Source organism: Ictalurus furcatus, chromosome 7, assembly GCF_023375685.1.
Source record: "Ictalurus furcatus strain D&B chromosome 7, Billie_1.0, whole genome shotgun sequence".
In the NCBI taxonomy this organism is placed as follows: Eukaryota; Metazoa; Chordata; class Actinopteri; order Siluriformes; family Ictaluridae; genus Ictalurus; species Ictalurus furcatus.
Window position 1 is genome coordinate 25,749,198 of NC_071261.1, and position 23,550 is coordinate 25,772,747.

The window sequence follows — 23,550 nt, forward strand, 5'->3', positions numbered from 1 at the left end:
AACAGTCAGTAACAATAACGTTAGAAAAGCACAGACACGTCATACCAGCATTTCTCAGAGAGCTGCATCATTCTCTTAATAAAGTGCAATATTAATATACACAGTATCATCATCATGTAATAACTAGCTTGTGGTGTCTGGCAGTCACACAGCTTCAAATTTTGGTGTAAACATAAAATCCTCACCGCAAAAGCTATGTCTAGGAGTGTGTTCTTGTACCTTAGCAGTTCTCCAGAAACTCTCTTACGCTTCAACTGTGGGAAAGAAAGAGAGGTGTAAATAAACTCAATTCAGTGTAACATTACAGAATTTCTGCAGCAGTCACAAAGCAGCTTTAGAGAAATCTGGAGGTAGATTTAGATCCTTGATGATCCCTGTGGCATTTAGTGAATTTAAAACCCACACATCATGTCAAGCATTGTGTCCGATACCAAAAATAAACCTTCTGAATAATGCAAAAACAAATTCTTAAAAGTGTCCTATAATAATTAAGCTTTGGCTGGACTTTCATTCAAAACATTGTCACTACTGGAGCACTGGGAATTTCTGATGTTAACACGTGTCATTGTAGAGTAATATAGCAGTTCATTTAATGTCATGTAAACGCGACTTATCGCACGCTTTTGGTTTTTCTAGTGTACAGCAATGGTTTTATGGATAAATATATTGATACGAACCTTGTGTCTCTTAATAACTCTAAGTCTTAACTCTAGTCTGACCGTGTGAAATTCGCTACCTCCACCTGAATTGATTTGACCCAAGGAGCTGGGCTGAGGAGTTAACCCAATTAAATAACCGCAAAGGCTCAACCCAGTGTTTGGGTAGAAAAAAACCCCAGTGCAAGGGTAACTTGCTAAAGTTTCATATAACTAAATATTCAATATTCATTCAGATAACTAAAGATTCATGTCCATGATCACAGGGCTTTCGTGCCCAAATACCCTTTTACATTAATTCTGCTATAACTAAAGATTCATGTCCATGATCACCGGGCTTTCATGCCCAAATACCCTTTTACAACCATATGGCTATATCTTCAGATAGCTGTTTATGATGGCAGGGGTTTCATGTTTGAAAAATATTATTGTCATGAAATGCTTGTTTCACTTAAATAAGCTCAAAGTCTTACTGACTTTACATCAATTCTATCATGTGTCCTATCATGCAAGATTAAAAATCTGCGGTGAAACTTTAGTTCTTTTTAACCTCAGTATTGTTTCCACTGCTGTTGCCCCATTATAAAACACAAACTCAATGTTTTCATTCTCACCTTTATTTACACAGAAAGAGCAAAGTTGACAGTTTGAAGACCTAGTTAACTTATCATTTACAGGATTAAAAAACAAAACACAAAACAGTCGTTACCGATATGACTGTTTTGTCCTTTATCTTACATCGCTGATCCTGGGAATTTCCGCGCAAAAAAAATTCTGCACATGTTTGATGACCTGTAATTGTTTTGTAAGGAGGCGTCTTCACCACACCTCCAGAAACACCCATTTTACATCGCAGTACTGAAACCCCTGGAATTTAGTGATTGTCCATCAAATGCACATAGTGAGGATGGAGAGGAAGCAGTCAGGTGGAGCAGAGAGTGAAAGGACACGCAAAAGGAAAACCCTCTAAAACAAAGAAGCAGCAAAATGTAGAAAAATTACTGACCTGTTCAGGGCTTCAAGTGCAGCTCAGTCTCATCTGTAAATACTGTAGCGTTGTGTTCCCTAACTTAGCTTTTCAAGTTTTAACCACAGTTTCACTACTAGCAAACATTAGCACTATTACTGTTGGCACTCTAAATATGTTAAAGAATAGCATTATCTACTGTATAGTTATAAAAAAAAAAGTAATTTAGCAGACAAATATCCAAATTTATGTACAACACATTTAGGGAGCCCTCCATGTTTTAATTTTAAATGTTGAAGTTACAAATACAGCCAGGGCAAACAACAGCAACAACAACAAACACTTTTCCCAGCTAAGAATCATAAAAGGCAATATCATGTTCATTATCAGGATTTTTCTAAAAATATATAATCATGATGTAGTTCTTATTGTACTTACAGATATAGAAAATTATGTCTGCCCATATGTGTGGTTGAAAAAAAAAACAAAAAACATTTTTTCTCCTATTTTTCACAACAAGGTGGAGAGAGCAGACCTGGCACTAGCTCTGGTGCAGTGGTCACACTTCAGGGTCAACCTGAGATGACAGGCAGAGGTAAAATACGAGAAATTAAATATGCTTTAATAATATTTGTATAAAATGTAGTATGGTTAAAGCTCAGTATTTTATGTATTTTTAAGTCTCAAAGAAACATATTGCTGTAATGCGATGCTTTAATTTTAACTAAAATAAATTTTGATTCTGTGTTCACAAATGAGGTTAAATATAATATATTAATATATGACAGGATACAATGAAACCATGGTTATGAGTTTTATTGATTTTTTTTTAGTTAAGCAGAACATGATACTACCTATTTTGCAGGTAGGAACTAAATGTTGTTCCATGTGCACCATACAATTAATTTGAGGATCCATTTGAGCCATCATTTGGATTTACCATGTCATTTACATTTATGGCATTTGGCAGATGCCCTTATCCAGAGCGGCTTACATTTATCTCATTCACACAGCTGAGCAGTTGAGGGTTAGTTAAGGGCCTTGCTCAAGGGCCCAACAGTGGCAGCTTGACGGTGCTAGGATTTCAACTCATGACCTTCCAGTCAGTAGTACAACCACATCTTAACCACTGAGCTACATCATACCTAATTTACATAAAGTTGAGGAAATCTCAAGTCACATGTTGCTTGTTGTGCTGTCACTGATATTGAAATCATCTGTGTCATGTGTGTACATAGAACGTGAACGGTCGCCTGTCACTCTCTAGTGTGAACATATCTTTACAGTTAACAAGGCAGCTCTAACAGAGAAGAAATTTCACAAATTGACGTGTGGTAAAGATGACACACTGACAGCACCACGTTTAATGTCACCGAGCTCTTTAGTCCATTCTAATGCCAGTGTTTGTCTCTGGAGATTGTACAGCTATGTGCTTGATTTTATTCACCTGTTAGAAATGAGTGTGACTGAAACATCTGAACTCAGTAATTAGGAGGGGTGTCCACATACTTTTGGCAATGTAGTGGAGATTAGAGCTAATGCCATATGTAAATATTCATCAGTAATTTATGTGTATTTACTGTAATTCCTTTCAGACCACACACAAAGACACCTTGCATTTCTTTTTATGTCTACACCATGTATACAGAGCTTTATTATCTTACATTTTAACAAGGTGATATTGTCTCCTCCAATTAAATATGCAGTATAATTTTAAAAGCACAAAAAAAATTCATTCTCACCTGCGTATTCCTTCACTATCCAAAGCTCTGAGGCTAAAAGATAACCGATTAAACAGTTTTGAGTATTGTGTGTAAATTCTATATAAATAAAAGTATAAATAGATTAAACAGTGTAATATAGTGAAGTAAATGAACACAAATCAGATTGCAGTTATGAAATGTAATTGTTCTCTGATGTTATTTATTTGTTAAATGATTGAGCACACTTCACAAAGTGGAACATGATGTTACAGGTCAGTTATGAGTGATATAGAAAACAAGTAATTTACTGTATTGTAAGTGATGTGTTTGTATCTCTACTCTTCTTACAGAACCCTCTATGGAGTGAAATCAGAGTCAGCAGAACCTGAATGTGTAATGCTTGAAAAAAAAAAAGTGTACTCACACACTAGATTAATCCCTCCTGAGTGATCATAACTCTCCATCGTGATCACCGGGTGGCTTCCCAGAACTACAGTAGTCATCAACAACAGGTATTACAAGGTATTATCTCCTGATACATGACAGTGTTAGAAGCCATAGATGACTATATATTCTTTTTAAATTTTATCCACTTAAGCCTGTTTCTAGATATTTTTATTCAGCTCAAGCTTAAAACGTTCTCATTCTATTGACAGATAATTTTACTAATTTAAAGTGTTTATTAATAGAAAGAAGCGAACTTATCTGCCAGTAGAATATAACCTTTTAGAGATTGAAGAGTAAACATGTCTAGAAATTGGCTTCTTTGTTGTTTGCAGTGTCTCTTTGGAGTCTGTAATGACAGAATGTTATGGCGCTGAGTCTGTTAATGAATCCTGGCATTATTTGATTGTTTTTCCTGCTTTAACACACCCTGTTCAACCCAGGCAGGGCTGTAAATTAGCTGATGATCTGAATCAGGTGTGTTAGGAACAGTGAAAACTGTAGAATGTGCAGGACAGGATACTCAAGGACTAGACTTGTGAACCTGTGGTCTAGTGCTTAAAGACACTTTATCTATAAGTGACAAAATCCATAAATGGTCAGCTGTAATACAGAGATTAGATTATGAATTATCATGCATTCAAACTTTTATAAGAAGAAAAGTACTTTTCATTTCAGTGTTGTAAACAAATTTCCACCACATGCAAAATAAATCTAAAAATTGTTCTGAACTGAGTTCTCAGGGAATAAACTTTGAATAGAGCAATAGATCAGTGATGTCATCATACCATGAGTTTTCCTCCTCAACAAGACACTTGTATTCTCCTTCATCAGAGACTCAGAGATGAGAGTTTCTGTAGCTCCTGTTTAAATAGTGAAGTTCTTCCTCTGTAGGACTCTGCCTGCTTTTCATCTCTGTCTTCATGATCTTTATAGAGATGCACTAATGAGTCTTCTACATCTAGTCTGAACCACTCCACTCTCATGTGCACAGCGCTGGTGTTGGGTTTGATAAAACAGGGCAGAACCAGATCTTCACCAGCTACAGGATCAAGAGGAGCTTCTGGAACAACCACCTCTAATCGCTCTGTATTGTGAAAAAAGACATCAGATATATTACATTATAATGATACATGTATCTGTAATAATTATACACAAATTTAACATGGCTAGAATATGTGGAGATTTATTTACACAAATCGAACATTTGTTTTGTAGGAAACATGAAATACGTGAAAACTAATAAAGGTGAACATTAATAAAAAATATGTACATAGAGCAAGAGTATACACACGCACACACACACACACACACACACACACACGGTGGATTTATACCTGCTTTAGGTTCCATAAAGCAGAAGAGAAGCAGTAGAGACATACACAGGAACATCATCCCTGTTCTGTAATTGTTACAGTACATTTCACAAACTAAATGCCATATAAAGCTCTTCTCATTAAGTTCACTTGTGTATCATACAACATGCTGCAACATATTTAAAATAAAGTATTAAAGTCCTTTCTCACTACCATCAAGGTTTAAATCCACATTCCTTTCACTTTGTCCAGATGTAGGGAAACCAGTCAAACTAGTTGATCTCGCTCTCTCTCTCTCTCACTCACACACAGTTTAAAAAGTAAGCAAAATTATGTACTTCCAGTGGACTTAAAAGTATAAAAATATAAAGAATAAAAATAATAATAAATAAAATACAATGGTTTTATGATGTAGTGCAGACTGAAACAGGATGACAGAATAGAAGAAGAATTCTGAAAACACACACACAGACACAGGTCTTCTATTCTGTCATCCTGTTTCAGTGCACTACATCTTTAAACCTCTGTATTTTATTAATTTTATTTTTTTTCTTTATACTTTAAAATTGTTTTAAACTGTATTTGTTTTTCATTTATTGTGAACATTATTATTATTATTATTATTATTATTATTATTATATTCCATTTTAATAAATATAAATCTAGTCATTTACACTCTGTTATTACTGCATCTGTCATGTAGCAACGACATAACTCTGGACTTAATTTCCCAGCAGCCACTGCACCATACTCACCAGTGTCACATGACCACCTGCACCTGATTTACGGATCGGTTAATGATCACACTAGTATATATGACACTGTTTGCACTCCTTTCTTTGTCTCACGTTATCATCTATCCATGCTTTTGTCTATTCTACAGTATTTAGTTTTTGCCACAGTATTGTGTGTTTGTTGTAGAGTCCTTTGTTTGTGTTTACTGTTTATTAAATGTTTGAAGATCTGCGCTTGCTTCCGAATTCAACTTTGTAACGTGACAGCATCCTGTTAATGTACAACAATTCTGAGGCGCAAATAATATCTGCCTCTATTTAAATATAAATAGCATCTAACAACTATTTCTACAAAGAACTGCTACTTTTATATACTGTAAATAGAATATATCTCTATTTTCATTTGGTCTGTTCGGTTTTATCTACTGTCGCGACGGGCAGATAGCCGGCGCACACAATAAGGAAGTCGCTCCTTCCCCAACTGCCGCACCGGCACGACGTGGACAGCCTCGTACCAAACATACCGTCAGCCGGAAGGACCGTCACGGTGGGGCGGGACTGACGCTACACCGGCCGGCGATTGGGGAGTCCGACGGGAAAATTCCACCACTCAGGCGACGGCGGAGGAGGATAAAAGGACGCGCTTCCGGCCGTACGGGAGAGGAGGAAACTGCAGCGAAGAGACAGACTCCGTGCGTGCTCTCCAGCGGCACTTCGACACACTAACACTGAGCACGACGGTATCCTCACGCCACTCGCTTCTCTCTCTCTCTCAAGGTGCGAGCGCGGACGAGACCGCCGGGTGGTGAGATCGCATCCAACGGTGGATGACGGCCCGGGAGACCACGCCCACGTCTCGGGAATCCCGCCACGGCCACGAGAAGGTCACACCTCCACGAAATCCCATGCACTCACACCCTCACGACAGAGACTTCGCACTTAACTGAATAAACCACCCATTGTGAACTGTAATCTGCCTCTCGTGGGTCTGTACTCCGCCCTTCCCCCGAGCTAATTCCTCACACTACACAGACATCAGCAGCTGAACTTCATACATTTTATTGATCATATTAAATTCTGCAGTAAAACTCAGTGTGAACTGTAAATGATCTTTATCATTACAAATCAAATATCAATAAAGTTCCACAATCATAATGTGTAAAAAACAGACTGAAGGATTAACATTATTTGTTTATGCAAAAAAAAAAAAACTCAGGTTTTAAAATAAACTGTACAACACTTTAAAAGGGAATATGTATTTCTAAAAATTTACCAGAAAAAATAAAATATTAACTTTTAATTCTCACCATTTAATAGATGACTAAATCTGTGAGGTGAAAATTCATTCAGTGTTAAATACAGGAGTGATGATCAGTGCTGTTGAATTTTTACCTCCTGCATTTGAACAAGGACTGAAGAATGGATAGAGTTTCTCAGTGAAAGACTGACCAGTGAAAGAGTAGATATGAGAGCTGGACTTCACATCATAAAAGGAGACCAGACCCTCCTCATAATCCACAAACACCCCCACCTTCTCCACCTTCTCTCTCAGTGTGAGGCGGACAGGGGGACCAGCAAGAGCCTTATACTGATTCTCATTCGTCAGCCGCACAGTCCAGAATCCATACTGAGGAGTCAATGTAATCTTCCCCTTCCTGTTAATGGACTCTTTGGCGACTCCGAGATCCCAGTCAGTTTTCCCTCTGACCTGCACCTCATAATAAAATCTCCCTGAGGAGAAACTCTGCTGCACCAGAACATTAACACATGTATTAAACCTCTGTGGTGTATCAGGGAGATCCTGCCATGTGTCTCCATGTGTCACTTGTTTTCCATCAGCAGACAGGATGAGTTTAGGATGAGCTGTATCAGGATCCAGAGTCACATCCACTGAGAGAAACACACAGAGTGAGATGTTTCTTTGCAGGAAAAAAATATTAAATCATCATCAGTGGATTACTGAGGATTAAATCATGAATCTGAACACTGAAAAAAGGAGAACTTGAATTTCAAGCATGTTAATAAAAAAAAAAATAAATACAGATGTGTGGTTTTCAACATTATAAATATTTATCACTTTTTCAGTCCCATACACAGACACACAGAACTTCTCGCTTCATGAGAAAATTTCGATAAAGAAACAGAACAGAGACATTTTCAAACTCACACCAAAATAAAAGTAGCTAGTGTAACGTTTACTTAAATATCTTCTCCTCTACACCCGATCTTCTACCAGCACTTTAAATAAAATCATTTCTCCTCTATGTTTATGTCAATCATACTATTTACTGTTTTGGTTTCTGGTGTTTTTCAACATCAAATCATCAAGTTTAATCAATAAGCAGCAGGACGCCAGTGAATTTATTTACAGTCTGTACTTACTGTAGCTCTTTACTTACAGTCACAGGTGTGTATGGTTTCACCTGATAGAAATTTACATTTATTATCAGATTTAATTTCTCCCATCGTTTTAAAGTCACTTAGACACATTTTTCTCAGTTCCTCTCGGGGTTTGTGTTTGTTTCGTGTTTCTCTGTATTTAATGTAAATGATGGATATTATCCAGTAGTGAGGAGTTTTCATCTCGAGTTTTATGAAGTTGTTATATTATTTGTCCGCTAGATGGCAGTGAAAGACCACAACACTATACACTCCTATCAGAAAACAATCACTGCAAAATAAACAAATCAATCGTTTACTAATGGATTAATAAAAAAAAAAAAAAACAACAACAACAACAAAAAAGGCAAATCCCATAAAAAAGATTAAGAAAATGTAACGTTTGTATATGTTTATACACTAGCTAACAGACTAAACTGATTAGTCAATTTTAAAATCTATCATTTCCTCAGAATTTTAATGATGGAAACTTTTTTTTTTTTCTGTGTTGGATCCTTTTATTTTGACATGGGTTAGAAATGACTGCCTTTGCATTTCCTTATGTGAATGTTTTTGTTATGATGTCTATGTATGTGTGTGTGTGTGTGTGTGTGTGTGTGTGTGAGAGTGAGAGAGAGAGAGAGAGAGAGAGAGAGAGAGAGAGAGCGCTGCAGCTTTTACGTGAAAAAAACTGTAAGAGACAAAGATTTATTTTTACTGCCTGAGGTTAGGCACACACACACACAAATAAATACAGTAGAGACTCTGATGTAACTGTACTGAAGATAAAATTGTTCTTACCTGCAAACAACTTCTTCTTTAATAACTCTGTGAAACGTGAATCAATATTTTATATGAATTTATCAAAATACAATTAGATTCAACAAAACATAAAATAATTAATATTTGAATCATATTTACACCACAGACCAAAAGTACAAACTAAATCCATCCACCCATTTTCTATACCGCTTATCCTACACAGGGTCGCAAGGAGCCTGGAGTCTATCCCCGGGATAGCGGGGCAAAAAACAGGGGACACCCTGGACGGGGGGCCAACCCACTGCAGGACACAATCACACACACTACAGACAATCTGGAAACGCCAGTCAGCCCATAACGCATGTGTCTGAACTAGGGGAGGAAACCGGAGTACCCGGAGGAAACCCCTGAAGCACAGGGAGAACACGTGCACACAGGGCAAAGGTGGGATTTGAACCCCCAACCCCGGAGATGTGAGGTAAACGTGCTGATCACTAATCCCCCGTGCCCCCACAAACCAAATAAAAATAAATCAATATTTGAAACACCAGAAACAAGTTTATTGCCATCAGTAGATTTATTTGCCTACAAATAGAGAAATGTAAAGAAAGGAGAGAAATATAAATCGAAGAATCTGTTCCTCTTCCTACATATATACTGCTCCCTCCATAAAGGCATTTTTTCCATTTGCATCTGTTTTAAATTTGTACTCAAACATATCACATGTGATTAAAGTGCACATCCTCAGATTTTAATCAAGGGGATTTTTATACATTTCTGAACATGTAGAAATGACAACACTTTATACACAGCCTCCATTCCATGATATCATAATATTTGGGACATGAGCTTCACAGGTGTTAGTGATTATTCAGGTGTGTTTAATTGCTTCATTAGTGCAGGTGTGAGAGATTTCAGCATCTAGTCTTTATTCCAGACTTTTGGTCACCTTTAGAGTCTTCTTTTACTGTTCGTCAACATGAGGACCAGAGTGAGGGTGTAAGTCAAGGACACATTATAAGGCTGAGACACAAGACTAAATCAGTCAGAGACATTGGCCAAACTTTAGGGTTACAAAAATATCAACTGTGTGGAACATTATTAAGAAGAAATAGAGAACGGGTGAGCTTAGTAAATATAAAGGGTCTGGTAGGCCAAAGAAGATCTCCACAGCTGATAACAGAAGATTCTCACCATAATGAAGAAAAATCCTCATAAACCTGTCTGACAGATCAGAAACACTCTTCAGGAGGCAGGTGTGGATTTGTCATTGAATAATGTCTGCAGAAGACTTCATGAACAGAAATACAGAGGCTACACTGCAAGATGCAGACCACTACTTCTCCACAAAAACAGGATGGACAGGATAGTTTACTAAAAAGTACTTAAAGGAGCCTGCAGAGTTCTGGAAAAAGGTCTTGTGGACAGATAAGACCAAGATCAACTTGTATTAGAGCGATGGCAAGAGCAGAGTGTAGAGGTGAAAAGGGACTGGTCAAGATCCAAAGCATACCACCTCATCTGTAAAACATGGGCCTGTACAACTGCCTCAGGTACTGGCTCACTCATCTTCACTGATAATGTAACTGCTGATGGCAGGAGCACAATGAATTCTGAGTGCTGTTATTTACACATGGTAAAACTCAGGGGTATAAAAATACTCATTATTAAAAAGAGTACATGGACAAAAGTATGTGGACACCTGACCATCACACCTATATGAGCTTGTTGGAAATCTCATTCCAAAACCATGGGCATTAATATGGAGTTGGCATTGCACATAGTGATCTTAGGCTTGTGTGCAGCTGCTTGGCCATGGAAACCTATTTCATGAAGCTCCTGATGCACAGTTCTTGTGCTGATGTTGCTTCCATTGGCAGTTTGGATCTCTGTAGTGAGTGATACAACAGAGGAAAGGTGATTTTTATGCACTACGAGCTTCAGCACTCAGCGGCCCTGTTCTGAGAGTTTGTGTGGTCTAACACTTCATGGCTGAGCTGTTGTTATTGTGAAATGGAAGTGTTTATGAGCAACAGCACTTACACCATGTTCACACTAGCACACGACATGTCGCTCGTGTCACTTGTAGTTTGTCTCTTGTGGGCGTGGAGCGAGTGCTGCTGCTGTTGCGTGTGGGTGTGTACTGTCCATTCAGCTCCAGTGAGAGTCATGACCAAAATGTAGCTCACAGCTCACAGTTAACTAAAGTATGTTATTTATTTATCTTTAAAATGCACTTTGAATTGTAACGTTTTATTAAAGTGGAAAAAGTGTGAAAAATCTGTTGTTTGATGTTCGTTACATAACATATTCGTATTAGCTATTAGTAGCATAAGCTAACTGTACTAGTTATTTTTCTTTGTAATGTCTCTATACAGGTTTAATGAGAAGTCATATATGACAGGATACAATGAATCCATGGTTATGAGTTTTATTGATTTTTTTTTTTTAGTTAAGCAGTACATGCTACTACCTACTTTGCAGGTAGGAACTAAATGTTGTTCCATGTGCACCATACAATTAATTCGAGGATCCATTTGAGCAATCGTTTGGATTTACCATGACATTTACATTTATGGCATTTGGTAGATGCCCTTATCCAGAGCAGCTTACATTTATCTCACTTATACAGCTGAGCAGTTGAGGGTTACTTAAGGGCCTTGCTCAAGGCCCAATAGTGGCAGCTCTGTGTCATGTGTGTATATAGAACGTGAACGGTTGCCTGTCACTCTCTAGTGTGAACGTATCTTTACAGTTAACAAGGCAGATCTAACAGGGAAGAAATTTCAGAAACTGACATGTGGTAAAGACGACACACTGACAGCACCACGTTTAAAGTCACCGAGCTCTTTAGTCCATTCTACTGCCAGTGTTTGTCTCTGGAGATTGTACAGCTATGTGCTTGATTTTATTCACCTGTTAGTAATGAGTGTGACTGAAACACCTGAACTCAGTAATTAGGAGGGGTGTCCACATACTTTTGGCCATGTAGTGTAGATTAGAGCTAATGCCATATGTAAAGATTCATCAGTAATTTATGTGTATTTACTGTAATTCCTTTCAGACCACACACAAATACACCTTGCATTTCTTTTTATGTCTAGACCGTGTATACAGTGCTTTATTATCTTACATTTTAACAAGGTGATATTGTCTCCTCCAAATAAATATGCAGAATAATTTTAAAAGCAAAAAAAGTTCATTCTCACCTGCATATTCCTTCTCCTTCCGAAGCTCTGAGGCTAAAAGATAACAGAAAATAGTTTTGAGTATTGTGTGTAAATTCTATATAAATAAAAGAATAAATAGATTAAGCAGTGTAATATAGTGATAAGGTAAATGGACAACACAAATCAGATTGCAGTTATGAAATGTAATTGTTCTCTATGTTATTTATTTGTTAAATGATTGAGCACACTTCACAAAGTGGAACATGATGTTACAGGTCAGTTATGAGTGATATAGAAAACAAGTAATTTACTACATTGTTAGTGATGTGTTTGTATCTCTACTCTTCTTACAGAACCCTCTATGGAGTGAAATAAGAGTCAGCAGAACCTGAACCTGAATGTGTAATGCTTGGGAAAAAAAAAAAAAAAAAGTGTAAATGTGGTTAAATTTAAAATTACATATTGTTTAATTCAGAACCAATACTTTTAAATTAAGATTCACATTGTCAATTTCATTAACATCACATTTACACACACTATTTTTACCAGCATGACACATTCAGGTGAAAGTTCCACTCCACAACACTCCGTCCTGTTTACTTACTGTTAACCAAATCTGGATATATGACTTATAATTTAGAAGCATTCATTTAAACAAACATGAGGAGCTGTAATTTCTGCCGTCTGCCCCGATCTACACATTCTTGTAAAGCATCACCATGTTAAATTGTGTCTATGAGTTCAAGACGCTCAAACAGTCTAACAACCTCACAGTTATCTTTGTGATTACATTTGATCAGAGTGATATTGTCTGTTCAATTTACTCCAATGATTTAAATAATATGATTTTAAATGGACAAAAAGTTCATTGTTAACTGCTTTTTGGTTCTGCCTTTGAAGCTCTGAGGACAAAACAGATAAACTGTTTTGTGTTTTAGCTTTCAGATTATTGTTTTTTGAATATCAAATTCTCTTTGAATTTTGTTTTCTGGATTTCTCTGTCTGCAGCTCTTTAATAAATCTGCAGTACTACATCTATAATCCACTCAGCCACAGCACCACTGGGCAGCAACACTGTGATTGCTGTGCTGAGAAACATCAGAGCTGCACACTGTGGCACTGGCACGGCTCTGTGGAGGATTAGCAGCAGTACAGCATGCAGTTCTGACAGACAGAACAACATGCTCTCTTCAAATAAATAAAGTACTTAATTAAGAGGAAATTACTTTTTTCACATGAGGTAGTGTGGGCTTGATTGTGTTTAAATGATTATTATGCCTCACATAATATACGCTGTATTTCATGGTCTATTTGTCATAAATATTTTATTAGTTATTTTATATGAATCACTATCTATTGACCAGATTGGACTAAAATGTTCAAGTCTGATAGAAAGGAGCATTAAAATATTTACATTTGGTGATCTGTAAATATTAATTTGCTGGTTTGCATAATGTTTAATAAGACTTAAGCCAGAGGTGGAACTAAAGACAATGTTAATGCTATTTTGATAGATCGGAAAGATAAGTTAAAGTTAAACAACACTGATGGCATTTAAACTAAGTTTTTGTTTTAAATTTAAAATTTTAAGTTAGAACTACTCTAAGTGTTTCTAGTGAAATGAGCTGTGAACCTCAGTGTAAATTAGTTTCTGTGTTCTGTAATAATGTTCTGATGTGCAGGGTGAGACTCGATACTCTCCCAAACCTTTCATTAATGAAATACCCTTTCACTTCTTCAGAAAGGGCTTGTGGTAATGGAAGTGAATAGATGAAGGCAGAGGTGAGAGTTTGAGACAGAATTAAATCATCCTCTTCACAGAGAGCACGGCCAACTGGACTTCTGTGGTCTACTGAGTAAAGCACAGGTTCTTTACCCTTGTCCTGGAGAACCCCCGGTCCTACAGGTGTTTTCTGTGCTCTAAAACACCTGATCCAGATAATCAGCTCATTAACAGCCCTTCCTGACCTAAAGTGAGTGCTATTGCAGGAAAAACTAAAATGTGTAGGACAGGGGGATCTCCAGGACCAGAGTTGGGAATCTGTAGACTAAAGCTATGGTATAAACTGCAATATAATTTAAGCTGGAGATATTATGAAGGAAAATGATTTAAAGATTACCTTTCTTATAACAGATAACTGCAGTTACTATCCATCCAACAGTAATAAGACATGCTGAAACTGAAATGCCGACAACCCACTTCCAAGCATCAAAGACTTTACCTAAAACAAAACCAAGTTTACAGTGTTACAGATATTTTTAATAAACTGTGCAAGAATTATTGATAACTGCAAAACACACTCAGACAGAACTGTAGCAAAATTAACAACAGATATAATAAAAATAATGCATACACTCTAATGCAAGAATAGTGTGTGTTCATCACAATCATGTTTCATCTTTAATCACCTCATCTGTAATGATTACAATAGAATGTTACAAGTTTTTAATCATAGACACTTACTATTAATGATAACCTCTGCCTCCAGCATGTGATGTTTTTGTTGAAGTCTGCAGTAAAACCTGCTGGAGTCGCTATAATCATAAACAGTGATGTGGCGTTTCACACTGAAGCCCTCAGTGTCTCTGTGTATCTGTGTATCTTCAGCAGGCAGAGTGTCTCCTTCTCTGTTCATCCACAGAACCTCAGGTTCAGGGTTCCAGCCTCTGGACTCACACACTAGATTAATCCCTCCTGAGCGATCATAACTCTCCATTGTGATCACCGGGTGGCTTCCCTGCGCTATAGACAATAAATAAAAGTATTTGTTTTAAATATCGTGAAATCATGTTATACTGTTAACCTCCGTAGGGGTTATTATTTTCTGCTCATTTTCAGTTTAAAGACTGTTCTTGATATTGTAAAAAAAAACATTTAAAATACCATGACGTGTGACACTTAAATAAAATATACAAGACTGTATTTATACTGCAATCTGCCAAACTTTTCAAACTAGAGGTTTAGCTCTTTTGTTTAGCTCATTTGTCATATGTTTGTCACAGCTACAAGGGACAGATCCCCCCTGGTCCACTAGAGCAGTGCCGGTCCTCCCTATATACAAACTACACAAGCTGCGTAGGGCCCTGAACCACCATGGGGCCCCTTTGATCTCGTATATTATTTTCTGTCTGTAAATATTTTTTATAACATGCAAATATAAATGCGGATTCAGCTTTAGAGGAGTCATGTGGAAATTTCTTTAAAAAATACATGATTATATTTATTTGATTACTGTTACAGTCTCAGACATCATGATGCCATATGTCAAAATGCATATGAATGCAAATGAAGCTATACATTGGGAGCAGAAAAAAGAAAGAAAAAGTGCCAAGAACATGAAGCAAAAGAAATAAAAGGTATGTATTTTTCGTAGTTGTTAGATATTCTAAATTCTTATCTAGTCTTGACAATCCATGCAATGAATTGATTAAAAACAATACTCCAGTCAGCCCAGATCAACAGATTCAATAGTAGTCCACTGTGTTTTGTTAGAAATGCCCCATGATGAAATGTAATGTTCAGTTTGTGTCGGTAGATAACAATAATCAAAATGTTCTTATACGTGTTTTAATGTAATATATAATATTGGCAATGACCTTAAATATATTATTTCAATATTAAATACTAATGTTTGAAATCAATTCACTGTATGTTGTTAGTTGACACTGAAACTGCTCTGAAAGAACAGATTAAGGGGTGGGGGTCATTTTGGGGTTTTTATGAAGGCACTGACAGGGGCCTCTGATAAAGTTTTCCTAAGGGCCCCAGAAGTCTAGGACCGTCACTGCACTAGAGGGAACCCATACTCACCATGTTGAACTTCTTCTGTTGTCCACCCCATTTCCTGTCATGATCATGCACACCTGTTTGGTATTGTATTCTTAGTCACCCTATTTAACTTCTGGGTTTGTAGCTTTTTGTGTTGTTGGAGCATTATGCTTAGTCTGTGTTTGCATGCGTGGCTAGATTTTGGTTAATGTTTTCTCTGAATGGTTTTGTTTTCCTTGCCTAGCCTAGCATTAGCCCAGCCCTTTGTTGTACCAGTTTTAGTATATGAAAGGAAATTCTCTTATATCATGTACTCTTATATTATGAACTGTATTAAGACATCTTGGATATGGGGAATACTGGGTTATAGTTTCTGTTTGTGTGTCTCTGTGCTATCAAATACCTATGATGAATGTATATATTGAATTACCTCTTTAAATAAGCTGATCAACAGCTATCCTTGATTATAGCTATATCCTTGATTATATTATTATGTATTTTCGTGTCAACATGACACAGGACTTATTTTGTATTATTACTATGTGCTGTGTGTTTTGTTTAAATCTGTCTGACACCTGGACCAGAAGAAACCGTCCACACACTGCTATTATCAATGTGTATAAATACTCTTGGTTTGCACGAATAAAGTGGGATGTCTTTATGAGCATGCAAGAAGTCAGTGTGTTTTCATTTTCGATCCCCAGGCCTGAACGCTCCACGGTAAACCACACTTTCTAAAAGTTAATAGAAGTTAATGGTAAAACAGGCTGGAAGGCATGACGGACAATCTGACAGGCATAATCTGAGATTCCTGAGATACGTGAAATCTAACAGTTTATCTCTTGGTTGTTTTTGTCCCTATTAAAGAAGTTCTGCACTTTAAATCCTGGACTCCTATTATGAAATTACATTTAACACATAACCGTCTCCACAGACCCTGATACCATGCTTCACTACCAAGTTTGAAACATAGATGTGTTGTAAACACATTATTTACTCAAATTGGGTAAAACAAACATGAATTATTATTTAAATACTACTGAATAATTATTCAGACTACAAATAACAATAACTCAATGTTTAGTCAAATTAAAAATAGTTCAGAAAAACTATTAGCTTATAAATTATTACATAAATAGTTCATTCTGCAAATATGTTTACATTAATTTCAATAACAAGAAAGCTAGGTGACAAATCACCTGTGCAGCCTGAAAAATGCAGACAAAGTGGGAAAATTGCATCACATGCATGAGACCACAGCTGCTGAATCTTTATACAGTTGTAGCTGTGTGAAGAATAGGACGATTATTATTACTGCTGATTGATGTACACAACAGAAGTGGAAAATGGGTATGTTTTCTGTGTCTGAACTGAAACGAGTAAATGCTGAGCCCAATATTATAGAGAGACAATAAAATGGACAAGCATATGGAAATTAATGAAGATAACTGTAGAGGATTATTTGCTACCTCTGTTCCACATCTGCTTATGCAAACATGAGAGTGAAGCACAGACTAACCAAATCACACACTGCATGAATATCTTCTGTACACTGGAATAAATGTTTTTTTTTAAAATAACTGAAGCATAAATTTAATCTGACATTAATCATATATTTAATCTTTCTTTTTCTTATTGATTTGCCGAGCCATGTTGTAGATGTTGTAGACATGATTTAGACTCACCTAGTGAGTGTATGTCTGAGTCTATGTCTGAGTGTCTCCTGTGCTGGTGATCATTTAGTCCAATTCATTCCCAACCCTGGTCCTGAAATACTCTGTCCTGCATGTTTTAGTGTTTCCCCTTCTCCCAACACACCTGATTTAACTAATCAGCTAATTAACAGCCCTTCCTGACTTAAATCAGGTGTGTTAGAAACAGGGGTGTGTAGGGCAGGGGGTTCTCCAGGACCAGGGTTGGAAACTTGTGATTCAGTGAGTGAGTGAACTCCCATTATAAAACCCACTTAAATAAATAAATACAATGGAAAAATACAAATTATGATGTGGTTATTTATGCAAAAACCATTGATGTTAAGAGAAAAGAAAGTTTATCGTAGCATAACATTCACTGTATAACGTGTAGAAATAGATCTTACCCTCAACAGTGACATGAACAGTGATGTCATCATACCAGGATTTGTCCTCAACGAGACATTTATATTTTCCTTCATCAGAGACTCGGAGAGCTGAGAGTCTGAGTGAAGCATTGCCTTTCTGTAGCTCCTCTTTAAACAGTGATGTTCTTCCACTGTAAGACTGAGTCTGATCTTCATTTCTGTCTTTATGATCCTTATAGAGATGCACTAATGAAGCCACATCCTTTAATCTCATCCACTCCACTGTCATGTCCACAGCGCTGGTTTGGGGTTTGATAAAACAGGGCAGAATCAGGTCTTCACCAGCTACAGCAACAAGAGGAGCGTCTGGACCAACCACCGTTAATCCCTCTGGGTTTTTTTTTTTCCAAAAACAAACAAATCCTGTATATCATTACCAATATCATGTATGTATGTGTGAGTGAGTGTGTCTGTGTGTGGAGCTTGATTTCCAAATGAAATGCAAAATTTACTTTCATTTTCCCCATGATTGTGGGTGTGTGTAGTGAACCAGACTGGAAGATTAAAGACTCAGGAAACCTTTCAGGAGTTTTGAGTTAATTATCTGGTTAGAGCTCTTCTCAGGTTGAAATTTCTGTTTTATAAATTCTTTATTCTAATAATTTGAGATACTGGATTTTTGATTTCCATGAGCTGTAAGCGGTAATCATCAAGATTAAAACAAAAAAAGGCTTGAAATATTTCACTTTAAGTGTAACGAATGCAGAATATGTGAAAGTTCCACTTTTTGAATTAAATTATTGGAAAAAAAATTAACTTTTCCACGATTTTCAAATTTTTTGAGATGTACCTGTATGTATGTGTGTATGCGTGTATATATATATATATATATATATATATATATATATATATATATATATATATATATATATATATATATATAATGTGTATATGTGGTTTTTATTTTATTTTATTTTATTTATTTATTCATGTGTAACAAGACATAGCATATTTAATTGGACTTTGACCTATACACCTTATTTTCAGCTGTGGACATTTAAAATTTAGTTTGTTGCCTTAACTAATAACTACAATGATCAAGATAATAAGACGAAAGGCTGTATATATGTATATATCTATGAAAATAAATATATTTAAAGTAAAAACAAAAATCAAACATTTAAGAACCCATATATTACAAGTTTATTAAATTTATGTCCATCAAAACATGTTTCCTAAACCATTTGGCCAAAGGGATTTTTATGTATAGATGAACAATCAAGCTTTTCTTTTAACAAATCTGTTTTTGAATGTACTCAATAAAATTTGGGATTTTTTGTACATGGAATAAAAACAAAAATCTGTGATTTGTGGAGTCTCTTGAAACTTTAATTAACTAACAAAAGTACAAAGAAAAGATATTCAATGTTTTCACTGACCAACTTAATTGTATTTTGTAAATATAAACAAATTTAGAATTTGATGCCTTCAACACACGCGCAAAAAGTTGCAGAGGCAAAATAAGACTGAAATGTTTATAGAATATTCAAGTAACACCATTTTTGGAGGACCAGGTTAATTGGTAACAGGGGAGGGTATCAGGGTTGGGCATAAAAGGAACAGCCACCAAAGGCTGTCTTTGCAAGCAAGGATGGGTCATGACTCACCACTTTGTGCCAAACTTTGTGAGAGAATTGTCACTCAATTCAAAAAGAACATTGCTCAATGCAAGTTTGCAAAGAATTGAGGTCTTCCACCATCTACAGTGTATAATATTGTGAAAAGATTCAGGGAATCCGGAGAAATCTCATTACATAAAGGGCAAGGCTGGAAACATATGTTGAACGTGTATGACCTTCGAGCCCATAGGCGGCACAGCCTGAGGAATCGTCATGCTACTGTGATAAATATAACAACATGGGCTCGGGAATACTTTGGAAGATCGTTGTCACTTAACACAGTCCACCGCTGGATCGAGAAATGCAACCGAAATGCTATTATGTAAGTTGGAAGCCACACATCAACTCTACTCAGAAATGTCACCGAGCTCTCTGGGCCCGAGCTCACCTCAGATGGACTAAAAGCCAGTGGAAACGTGTGCTGTGGTCAGATCAGTCCATATTTCAGTTTGTTTTCAGAAAAAATAGATGTTGACTTCTACATGCCAAAGATGAAAAAGAGCAACCAGACTGTTAGAAGAGAAAGTTGCAAAAGCCAGCATCTGTGATGGTATGATATCAGTGCCTACAGCATGGGTGACTTGCATATGTGTGAAGGTACCATTGACGTGGAGGCGTATATTGGGATTTTAGAGAGACATATGCTGCCATCAAGGTAACGTATTTTCCCAGGAAGTCCATGGATATTTCAGCAGGAGAATTCCAGGCCTCATTCTGCACATGCTACAACAGCGTGGCTTCATAGACTCAGAGTGCGTGTGCTTGACTGGCCTGCCAGCAGTCCAGATCTGTCTCCAGTGGCGCATCATGAAGAGGAGAGTCAGAGAATGGTGACCAAGGACTGTGGAGCAGCTGAAGTCTTGTATTAAGCAAGAATGGGCAAAAATTCCACTTGCAAAACTGCAACAATTAGAATCCTCAGTTCCCAACAGTTAAAAAGTGTAATTAAAAGGAAGGGTGATGTAACACAGCGGTAAATACTCTTCTGTCCCGACTTTTTTTGAGTGTGTTGAAGGCATCAAATTCTAAATTTGTTTATATTTACAAAATACAATTTTGGTCAGTTGGACAGGGAAAACATTGAATATCTCTTCTTTGTACTTCTGTCATTTAATTAAAGTTTCAAGAGACTTGACAAATCACAGATTTTTTTTGTTATTGCATTTTAGGAAAAAAAATCCCTGCTTTTATGGAAATGGGGTTAGTACATTTTGACCTTTCATGATATTCTTGCATATTGTAGCCCTACAGGTGGTGTTTGCTGTCTGTAGCAGCATAAGAAGCAAACTCATGAAAATATAAAATCTTTAAAACAATTCATATTTAAGTGCAGTTTTAAAGAAATTTTGCAGGACAAGTAATGTAGGTAGCAATACTGTAGTTGTAGGTAGCAACTCAAAGGTATAATCATCAATTTTTAATTATTTCTTATTTTACTAGTACAAATAACCTGGAAAAATGTGTAGATCATGATAAAATTGATGGTTTAAGTCATGACTTCAGTGTATTATGTGGCTGAAAAAAACCCATGTGGCTGGAGTGCTTTATTGTTTACACAAGCATTTTGTCTGGCATTTTATTTACACTCCCTAATGCCCATCTCAGGCTGTTCAAAAAGAAATGAAATGTGGCTGAAAGCCCTGTGACCAGCACAGCCAGATAATTCTCCTGTGACCAAAAAACTTCGTGACAAAACAACATCATCATCAACAACAACGGTAAAACCAGGTTAAACACTGTCAGCTCTTTCCCAACATGCAGTAATGTATTACTGGAGGAAGGGATGAAGCTGGATGTGGAATTAGTGAATTAGCACTTTTACACATTCTCATACATATAATTGTGCTTATTCAAAATGTTATAATTTGGCTTCCAAGTAGTTGAATGGCCGAGTGGGAAAAAGCATGTGAGGCTAAAATGCTAACACCATCAGCCAGCCTGCTAACTTAGGAATCTGCTTGACACCACTGTACACACACACACACACACACACACACACACAGAATAGTTTTTCTCCATACCTGATTGAAATTTCATGAAGCTGACGAGAATCAGGAGAGTCACACAGAAAAACATCATCCCTGAAAGACAGTTTATCGTTATTGCTTCAGTCTGCTTTACAAGATTAATAACATTTTATGAATTACACTCTGTGCACAATTTAATGCATATCTGTTCTACCAAAAGATCTAAATACTAACCACTTTGTAAGGGTAATATTTTCTTGATAAGAGAACGCTAAAAAGTAAAGACTGTCAATAAGTCCACAATGTCAGTTTAGTGGACTTTCGTTTGTGTAACCGGTTTCTAAATGCGAGACTAAACACACCTTTTTTTCCTGATATGTTAAGAATGGAGGTAGTGTGTTTGAGGTGACTCATTTCAGCGGAAGTTGCAACGGCCCAAATTTAAAATGCTAAACCTAAAACACTCTGTAACCCTTATTACGAGGTAGTAAGAATGTACATAGGTGTAGTAGTCTAAAGTAGTCTTAGAGGTTATCAGTAATATGAATATGGACCAGAATCAGAAGATGCTAAATTGTTAAGAGCCTGAGAATTGAAGGTCAATAAAAAGAATACCACACCAGAATGACAATTTTCATAAAATGTATTAAACACACATGGGCTGGTACATACATATACAAAAACAGTTATGAAAAAAATAACAAACTAAAATAATAAAGTGCGCACGTAAATAAATCCCCTTTTAAATTCCCTTGAGCTTAGTTCGTCCTCAGTTTCACTTGCCTTTGTTGACAAGAGTTCAGTCACCAACGTTGGGCCCTTTTTAGTTCGTGTTAGTGTTTGTCCTACCACCATGAAGATGAAGATGATGATCCTGGCAATCCATCTAAAGTCAGAGTCACAAACACGGTTGGCTCGCCACCCAGCCCCCCGGACTGGGAATCTATGAATCTCTGGGAGAACGCCTGGAACGTGGGGATCTGTATCATTCCGTGGAAAGGATCTCCGCACGATGTTTCCAACTCTTTACCAAAACCTGACCTATAAATAAGGCCAGATCATTTCTCTCAATTACCGTTCAGTGAATAAATGAACTGCTACAGGCTACTATAAAATAAAATGAGATAATACTTCAGTTCACCTATAATGCAATGTCAAAATCTCTCTCTCGTTGTACAACAGCTCTTATGTTTCTTCTCAGGTATCAAAACTATATGAATTTCTCTCCAGTATCCAAAGTACATTTACATCACAAACTACATCGTTCATAAAAAACACATATTTCTAACTCAAGTTGTATGAAACCTTAGTAACGTTATCAGTATGAAGAATAAAACTGCATGGATTGCATGTAAACATCGATCAACTTTTAGATTAGAGGCATTAAGGTGTTAGCGTGCTTATTTATCCCCCTCTGCACCAGTAACAGTAGAAAGATTGCACCTCTTTAACCTCCAATAAACACAATTAAATCCACAACTTTTAACATCATTATTTAACAAACTAACCATTTAGCAACAGTAGGGAAAAGTAACATTTCTTTTTATAACCCACAAACGAAATCATTAGTTGTTTTCAAAGGCATTAACCAGTAGTCCGCTAGCCTATTGTGGCTAATTACCATATTAGCATTTGAATACAGCAGGCTCACATTAGCTTTCCACCATTAGCACCTTTGCATTGCTTACCCATTAGCGCCCATTAGCATAAAATGCTAGCGAACTCAGAGGCCTAGCGCCAGGTAAACAACTCACCATTTTAGCAGAATTCACTGCCTTTAGCTCCGTGACAACAGTGGATTCAGGCACAGCTCTCTTTTACTCTCTATATTACAACAAGATATGTCAGTATAAGCAATAATGAGTACAGAACTTGTTTAATTCACTCCATATCGTTTTTTCGTGTTACCAAGTGGATAAGCAAGCGACAAAAGAACGTGCAGAGA

The 23,550-nt window shown here is 36.7% G+C and overlaps 1 protein-coding gene across 1 annotated transcript; it reads right to left on the minus strand.

Moving 5' to 3' along the window:
- Positions 1-6,863: 6,863 nt before the first annotated feature.
- On the minus strand, positions 6,864-23,550 carry LOC128610261 (butyrophilin subfamily 1 member A1). Its single transcript, XM_053629467.1, has 9 exons — positions 23,360-23,550; positions 21,840-22,646; positions 21,660-21,719; positions 17,999-18,349; positions 14,596-14,874; positions 14,252-14,353; positions 12,171-12,203; positions 9,001-9,027; positions 6,864-7,710 (listed from the first exon to the last, which is right to left on the minus strand). Exons 3-9 carry the CDS (start codon positions 21,715-21,717, stop codon positions 7,163-7,165), a joined length of 1,398 nt encoding a protein of 465 aa, XP_053485442.1. The 5' UTR covers positions 21,718-21,719; positions 21,840-22,646; positions 23,360-23,550; the 3' UTR covers positions 6,864-7,162.

What these genes read in the sequence shown, in the direction of transcription:
- LOC128610261 (XM_053629467.1), bottom strand. Translation starts at nt 21,717, where the DNA reads ATGATGTTTTTCTGTGTGACTCTCCTGATTCTCGTCAGCTTCATGAAA. An exon ending in AGTTATCTGTTATAAGAAAG is followed by an intron (nt 12,204 to 14,251) that starts GTAATCTTTAAA and finishes GTTATCTTTTAG; the next exon opens with CCTCAGAGCTTCGGAAGGAG. An exon ending in GAAGGAGAAGGAATATGCAG is followed by an intron (nt 9,028 to 12,170) that starts GTGAGAATGAAC and finishes CACGTTTCACAG; the next exon opens with AGTTATTAAAGAAGAAGTTG.